This window comes from Sipha flava, unplaced genomic scaffold (genome assembly GCF_003268045.1).
Source record: "Sipha flava isolate LNK unplaced genomic scaffold, YSA_version1 25863_pilon_pilon, whole genome shotgun sequence".
NCBI lineage: Eukaryota > Metazoa > Arthropoda > Insecta > Hemiptera > Aphididae > Sipha > Sipha flava.
This window is the reverse complement of record NW_020272916.1, coordinates 24,653-32,697: the sequence shown is the minus strand read 5'-3', so window position 1 is coordinate 32,697 and position 8,045 is coordinate 24,653. Positions and strand designations below refer to the sequence as shown.

Here is an 8,045-nt window from a genome sequence, read left to right as displayed (position 1 = left end):
ATACATGTACAACGTTTATATTTCCTTCTTTTATAAAATAATTGATAATTAATAATTTTATTTAGATAATTATCTAATAGATTTATGTTGATAAGTCTCATCACTGGATGACACATATATATTTTGCATCTATACCTAAATAAAAACTGAATATAACCGTGTTCACCCCATTATAGGCATTCTCTGGGGGGGTGAATTAAGGAGTAGTTGTTCCTGGTATGGTCGAATTGCACTTATTTTAGTTGAATTGTACTTGGGTTTAAAAAAGTTAATGGTCGAACTGCACTTGGGCTCAAAAATGTATTTCAATAAAATTATCATGCATTTGAAGGGGTTAGATTTATTTTATTTAGTTACATTTATTACCATTTAGTAATCATTAGCGTGGTTAAAAATTATTGTTTTATACATCACATTAATATATGTTAATTATATATGTTTACATTATAATTGTTAGATTATACATTATATTTTTTTTTTCGTATCAGGCGCCATACTCGTAACTATAAGTTAGTAATTTAGACTAGTTTATATATATATAACTGGTTTACAATTTAAAACATACATAGGTAGATAATATACAATTAAATAAATAAAATAAAATAAAATGAAATTTGGTATAGTAAGTGTTTCGACTAGATGTTTTCATTTGCCCAGTACTGGGCCACGTCCATTGCTTTCTGATTGGCAGTGGTTAGGTCTTCTTGCGTGCATGGTCCTGGTGCCAATAGGCATACCAATAAATGTGCCATCGTCTGAGTTGTTCCACAGTGGCAAAATGTCTCCTGATCATTTAGGTATCCCCATTTCAGCATGTTATCCTTAGATCTTTCTACTCCCACTCTCAGTCGATTTAATGTCTTCCACACATGCCATTGTAGATCGTGCTCTGGCGATAAATGTTCCGCAAGATCAATCCAGCCTCTAATTTCTTCTGTTTTAACTTTCCATGCATTTATTCTACTCTGGGAGGGGTCATTTTCTAAGGCACTGGACACTCTGAGAAAGCTTTACCTTGACTTTAGACGAGACATTGTAGTCGTTTGTCCGTACATAGGATGTCTCGGGTCGTTTGCCTGTTTTTGTCTTTCCGAGTTAGTGAAGATTAGTCGTCTTATTGATGGTGGAGTTATGCCTGCCAATAAGTATACTTTTTCATTAGGTGTGTTTTTGAAGCATCCTGTTACAATACGACATGCATCATTTAGAGCGGTATCTATTTTTTTTTTGCATGAGTTGATCTTCCCCATACTTCACATGCGTATTTCCCGACTGAAAAACAGAGGGACATTGCAGATACCCGTAGGGTTTGAGGTTGTGTTCCCCATTTTGATCCTATCAGTTTTCGGAGTAGACTGGTGTGTGTATTTATCTTTTTACTTGTCTTTTCGCAGTGATATTTGTACGTTAAAGTTCTGTCAAGAGTAACTCCTAAATATACTGGTGTATCGCAGTGTAGTAATACCTCACCTTTCCATGTGATTTCCAATTTGCGATTGGCTTCCCTATTTCTCAGATGAAATACGCAAAGAAGTGTATTATTCGGGTTTGTTTTGAGGTAGTTACTTGTATAATATTTGCTCGTGTATTCCAAGACGTTGGTGAGCTTTTCTTCAATTGTCTCAAAACTGCTATCCTGCACAGTTATTGCTGCGTCATCTGCATATATAAAGTGTTTAATTTTATCGTCATTTTATATATATTGGTCATTTGTATATATATTAAAAAGTGTTGGAGCGAGAACACTACCTTGTGGTAGTCCGTTTTTCGAGTTTCTCTATCTGCTGTGTTTCCCTGCCAGAGTGACAAAGAATATTCTGTTACTCATCAGAGACTCAATAATTTCCGTTAAATTAAAATCATTTGTAAGTTTATATACTTTATCTAACAGTAAGCCGTGTGATGCTTTTTTGGGCTTATTACGTTTGTATCTGTTATCATACTAGAGAAATTAATATAGGCAACCCAATGTGAGCTACCTGTAATATGATGGTGTAGGCAACGCACGAAACGACGATGGTGATAGGAGGGAAAGACTTAAAAATTACGGGACTAAGGAACATGAATTTATATACGGGAATAAGAAAATGAGTTTAATTATCGGGGGGGGAGGTCTCTGTGGTCGAATCGGTCTGGTGCAATGACCACAGAGCTCACACACAAATCAGACGAAATACTAAAATTAAACACCCAGGCCACACCTTACAAACTAACTTAAAATTACGTGATGACTAGAAGACGATGGTAACTGCAATTTACGGTGATTGGTAACTGGACGACCTGGACGGCCTCTCACACGCCACACCGGACGCTGGCAGTCTTACGTTTTGACGGTGGACGATATAGTGACCCGAAAGTCATCAGTGGCACAGCAGTTACACTAAAATTTATGGAATAGAACTCACGATAATTTGTAGAGGGTGGACACGCAGACAAAATAAATCACAACAATGAAAATGAGACCTTGTGGTTTGTTTATTGGTACTAATCGGCGAGAATAATAATGTTGCCACAATGGCAGAAGGGTAACAAAAATTAATAATAATGAATTGCCGCAATGGCGAACAAAGAAAGAAAAAAAGTAAGAATAATAATAATAAAAGGTGCTTCAACAGCGACCGAACGACGAGCGAACAACGACAACGAATAATAAATAACAAAGTTGTCTCAATGGCTATAAAAAAACAATACAATTAATATAATAATAAAATTAATTCAGATATGTAATAATAATTTTACAAGAAAAAGTAAGAAAAACGTGAACTGCTAATAATTATAATAATAATAATAATAATAATAATAAGGGCATTGGCTGCATAATCACATCAAAAAATAATTAAAACCATATGATATTAAAATAATCCGATAACACAAAACGATAACAATAATAATAAATCAATTTACCTACACTTATTATTATAATACACGAACCTAACGACGAAAAAAGAAGAAATGGAAAACAGATAACGACGAGTCACCGCCGCCGTGTTGAACTTCAACCACATATTATCGATAACACTTTACGGCGGCACACCGTGGTTGACCGTGTCATAGGCCGCCGAGAGGTCAATGAAAGCCACGCCGGTAATTTGTTTTTTCTCAAATCCGTCCTCAATATGTTGGATAAGGTTAAGTATTTGTGCTGTGCAGGACTTACCTGGGCGGAAACCAGCTTGTTCTTTTATTAGTTTTTCATCTGTGGCTGGACCTAATCTGTTCAGTAACATCCGTTCATACAGTTTATTAGTGTGGCATAGCAGAGAAACTGTTCGATAGCTGGATGGTAGGTCAGGATTCTTTCCAGGGTTTAGTAAGGCTATTACTTTTGATTTTCTCCACACTTTAGGTAGTTTTAATGTATCTCTGATATTATTAAAGAGGTCTAATAGCCAACTTTTTGTCCTGTATTCAAAGTGCCGGATTTGTTCTAGACGCATATCATCTATACCAGCCGCTTTCCCGTTTTTTAACAACTTTATGACAGCTTCCAGTTCTATATCTAAAAAGGTACCTCCTAAACCCATATTTTCGTTTTCCTTGCGTCTATTGATCTTTGGTTTAGGCATCCTCGGTTTCTTCACCTTAGTAAATTGTGGACTATTTAATTAGGTGTTACTATAGGTATAGTGGGGGTCATTATTCAATCGCTTGGTAAGGTCCCAGGCTTTCTTGCTGCTTCGTTTCATATCTAGATCTGCTAAAAGATCACACCATTTCTTCCTTTTTTCGTCTGTAAGTAGTTTCAATAATTTATCTCCCTCTTCAATAGTTTCTTCGTCAAATGGGTTTTCTTCAAACATTCCCGTGTATTTGTTCAAAGTTTCCGTTAACTCTGGTGTTAGCACTGGTATGTATCGCGTTCGGCAGCCTCTTGGTATGTTTCTCCTAGAAATAGACTTTACTAATTCGATAAATTCGTCGTAATTCTCGGGTATTGGTTCTATAAACAGTATAGAACCAATCCACATTATCAAAAGCTTTTTCTAGATCGACGAAAGCTGTATAAGTTGTTTTTCTTTTTCTATTCTGTTTCTCAATAACTTGTCTTAGTGCTAGAATAGCTTCCCTAGTGCCTTTTCCTCTCTTAAAGCCAAATTGGTCCTCAGTTAGCAATTCATCTATTATTCGTTCCATTCTTTTTAACACAATTCTGGTATGGATTTTTGACGCATGTGCTATAAAACTTAGCGTTCTATGTTGTTCACATGTTTTTGCTGTTATTTTTTTTTGGAATCGGTACAATTATACACTTCGTAAAATCACTTGGCACCTGTCCAGTTTCGTAGCATTCTTTGATTATTTCATAAATGATCTTTTTGGTGTTTTTTCCGCAATTTTGTATAAGTTCCGCAGGAATTTCATCAACTCCGGGTGCTTTCTTGTTCTTCAGCTCCACTAATGCCTTATCAAATTCTTCTCTCATTATACTTTGATCTATTTCTTCCGTATTATTTTGATGTTCTTCATTTATCTCTGCGTCTATTGTCATATTTTCTTCGCGATACAGTTGCTCTAGGTATTTTTTCCAACATTTTGCTACTTCTGCTTCTTCATATATGATATTGCCATTTGCTTCTTTAATACTTGTAATTTTAACTTTTCTTTCCTTAAAAAATGTTCTAACAATCCCATACGCCTTATCCATTAATCCCACTTTTAACGCTTCATCAATATCCTGACAAATGTTATTCAAAAATACTTCCTTGCTTTTCTTGCATTCTCTATTTATTGCATTTTTTAATTTCCCGTATTTTTCCTTTCCTCTTTGGTCTGTAGCATTTTTATATTTCCTCCTTTCATTAATCATTTCCAGGATTTCTTCGTTCATCCATTCCTTCCTTTTAGTTTCTTTTGATTTCCCTAAAACTTCATCCGCATTTTTTAATATGCATCATTTGATATTTCCCCATTTCTCTTCAATGCTTAAAGTACATTGTGCATCATAGGTCTCCATTATCGCTCTATCTGTCCTTTCTTTGTATGAATTTTTGATTTCTTCCACTTTCAGGTTTGTCAATTGAAAGCGTTTCATACCTATTTTCTTTTGTAATCTCTTAAACTTAAGTTCACAGTGCATTAGGACCAGGTTATGATCGCTATAAATATCGGCACCTGGATAACTTTTACAATCTTTAACATGATTTTTGTATCTTCCTTTTACCAGTATATAATCTATTTGTGCTCTTCTTATATCGCCAGGAGCTTGCCACGTATATCGTCTTCTTTTGTGATGTTGGAAGTGTGTGTTCGTTATTATTAGATTATTTCGTATACAGAACTCTAATAAGATTTCTCCTCTTGGATTTCTAATTCCAAGTCCAAACTTGCCGACAATATTCTTTTCTTTCCCTTCCCCCACGGTGGCATTAAAGTCTCCTAGGATAATAAGATTTTCTTCTCCTTTGTCTTTATTAAATCATTTAGTTCTTCATATATTATTTCTACTTCATCGTCCTCTTTTTCTGAGGTGGGCATATAAACTAGAATTATCACAGTATCTATTAGTTTGGTATCTAACTTGACTAGAATTATTCTATCGCTATATTGCACATAGCCTTTTACCTTGTGTCCCATATTTTTTTGAAGAACTATTCCTACTCCTTTTGTACCAACCTTCCATCTTCTGTTCCCGAATAAATTATTCTATATTCTCCTAACCAAAAATCACCCGATTTAAGCCATCTCATTTCCGAGACGCCCAGAATATCTATTTTAAGTCTCTTCATCTCAACTTTTAAATTCTCTAATTTCCCTGTCTGCAGAAGTGTTCTGACATTCCATGTACCAACTCTCTTGATATCATGACCTTTCATCTTCATTCTTAAAGAATTAACTTCTTGAATAGTCCCCACCCGGAGATCCGATTGGAGGACTATTTTACCTTCGGAATTTTTTACTGTCAAAGCATTCATACTTTAAAATTGCTGATACTTAGGATATCTATTAAGATCTTTAATGCGATAGTTTCCTCTTACTTTTCGCATTCTATGCCGTTGACGAGAAAATTGACTCGTTCGTCCGCCTTTAAGAGCAATTTCTTACCCTAAGGACAAGAGAGTGCCCTTCCCTTTACTAGCGTAAAGAGTTGCTCCTTATACCGGGAGTAGTCCGGCTTAATCCCACTGTAATCTCCTGCCTGAGGATTTCCGCCAGTGGAGCTCGGGGCCCCGGGTGTGCTAAGCCCGTAGTATATGTCATACTATTGACATATACTTCCCCTGAGGGATATATATGAGTATATGTTATTATTATATAATATTATCTGCGTTATCTAAATGGCACGAACTATTATATAATGCTATTAAATAAGTACGCTGTAGCGTTCTTCAACAGAAAGATTCGTAATATTTTTAGAGGGTTTTCCATTATAACTCTTTTTTTAAACGAGTGCAGTTCGACCATTACCTTTTTTCAATCCAAGTGCAATTCGACCATTTATTTGTAGGTAATAAGTGCAATTCGACTATTCCGGTTGTTCCGGTGACCTTTTTTTCTTCGATTTTTTGTTTCTTATTATTTATATATTTTTGAGAAAATATATGTTTGAAGTTTGTCCCTCTCCCCTATAAAAGGGTGTAAAGACGCTACTAGTTTACCTTCTTAGGACACTGTTAAACATGTTACCACAAGCCAACGAATATTCCTTAATTTATTATACTCACTTTCAAAATTTGAACCATAACCTCAACATATAAATATAGTATTCAGTAGCATGGTGATTATCTATAAACCATAATGCACAACATATATTTCAGTACCTAACCACCCACTTTTTTCTCTAGCACACCATCCTTGAAATGCTTTCAAAAACATAATTGAAGAAAACTAAAAACTATTAAAGATTAAAATACCTACCTACTTACATTTTACCAACTCAAACTTCAGATTAACAAATTTTATGAAACTTTTCCCTCTTCTATTTTATTATTAACTAAAAATACAAAATGTTGATTTTATGGTCGTGTTATATTCTTATAGACTACCACGAGTTCTGTTTCATTCGTGTTTCGTGTAAGTAATATATTTAAACTTGGAAAATTGATATATGAGTATTCATCCAAAACATTTACTCATCAAAATCCAACCACACACATACCCACTCATTATCAATTATCATGTACCGTTTTATCAAAAATTAATACTTACTTAAGTATTATAATACAATTTGCAAATGGTTAATTTTTATAAAAATATTAACTTAAATAAAATACCATCTCGTATGTCATTTTTATATAAAAGGAAAACAGTAAGGGTACGCTAGAATATATCTAATAATTTAGTTGGGGTATTCAGCTCCCCCCTCCAAGTCAAGTATGACTTGTATTGTCCTTAATATTTTACTTTAGCTCCAATAAATCGGTCTCTGAATTATTGTTTAATTTACATTTTTATTACATTAAAGGTCTACCCAAATAAGCTAATTAGATTAATTAGATTTTAGTTACAAAATAAATCTACCTAAATTCGCTGCTCTGCGCTGTCAATTGTTCTAACATTGAATGCACAATAAGCACGCACACCATCATATTATCAAAATTGTCTACGTAGCGCCTACGTAGTTGCAACTACAATATACGTCTTATATATAATCTTTTGTATTAAATTTGATAAAAACAGATTGCCAACAGCAGAAAAAATATCAATAGTGGTTATTTCTACTATTGATCAAACTGCATAAGATACTATGCAGGTCGACACAGGTACAGTTCTACTCTGCCTTGTCATGCCTCCCAATATGCGCCCGGTCTTAATCGTATTTTTAATTTTAATTTTTTTTTAGCGTAATATTCTGACACACTAAGGTTACTAATCATACCGAAAAAGAAACTTTTATGAATAAGACTATATTGTCGAAAGTGAAGTATAGAAACCTTCCTCCTTCATCAAAGAATGCTAAACCTACACCCTTCTAGATAACAAAAATTTAAAATATAAATGATCACAATATAATAACTGATAACCAGTAGCGGTGCGTGAATAAAATTTAAAGGGAGACTTAACTTTTGAGTAACCAAGGGCGTCCGCAGAAATGTGTCAAGGGGGGG

The 8,045-nt window shown here is 34.4% G+C and overlaps 1 protein-coding gene across 1 annotated transcript; it reads right to left on the bottom strand.

The window, feature by feature from the left end:
- Positions 1–3,605: 3,605 nt before the first annotated feature.
- LOC112684786 lies at positions 3,606–5,819 on the bottom strand. Its single transcript, XM_025556450.1, has 5 exons — positions 5,669–5,819; positions 4,933–5,406; positions 4,264–4,860; positions 3,959–4,175; positions 3,606–3,885 (listed from the first exon to the last, which is right to left on the bottom strand). The coding sequence occupies exons 1-5, from the start codon at positions 5,817–5,819 to the stop codon at positions 3,606–3,608; spliced, it is 1,719 nt and encodes a 572-aa protein (XP_025412235.1).
- Between the last annotated feature and the right edge of the window lie 2,226 nt (positions 5,820–8,045).

Excerpts from the sequence above, each read along its gene's own strand:
- LOC112684786 (XM_025556450.1), bottom strand. The coding sequence starts at position 5,819 with ATGAAGATGAAAGGTCATGATATCAAGAGAGTTGGTACATGGAATGTC. Across the intron at positions 5,407-5,668 it reads AATGAGATGGCTTAAATCGG|ACAAAGGAGAAGAAAATCTT; the intron begins GTGATTTTTGGT and ends GATTTAATAAAG. Across the intron at positions 3,886-3,958 it reads GCTTTTGATAATGTGGATTG|GAGAAACATACCAAGAGGCT; the intron begins GTTCTATACTGT and ends GTCTATTTCTAG.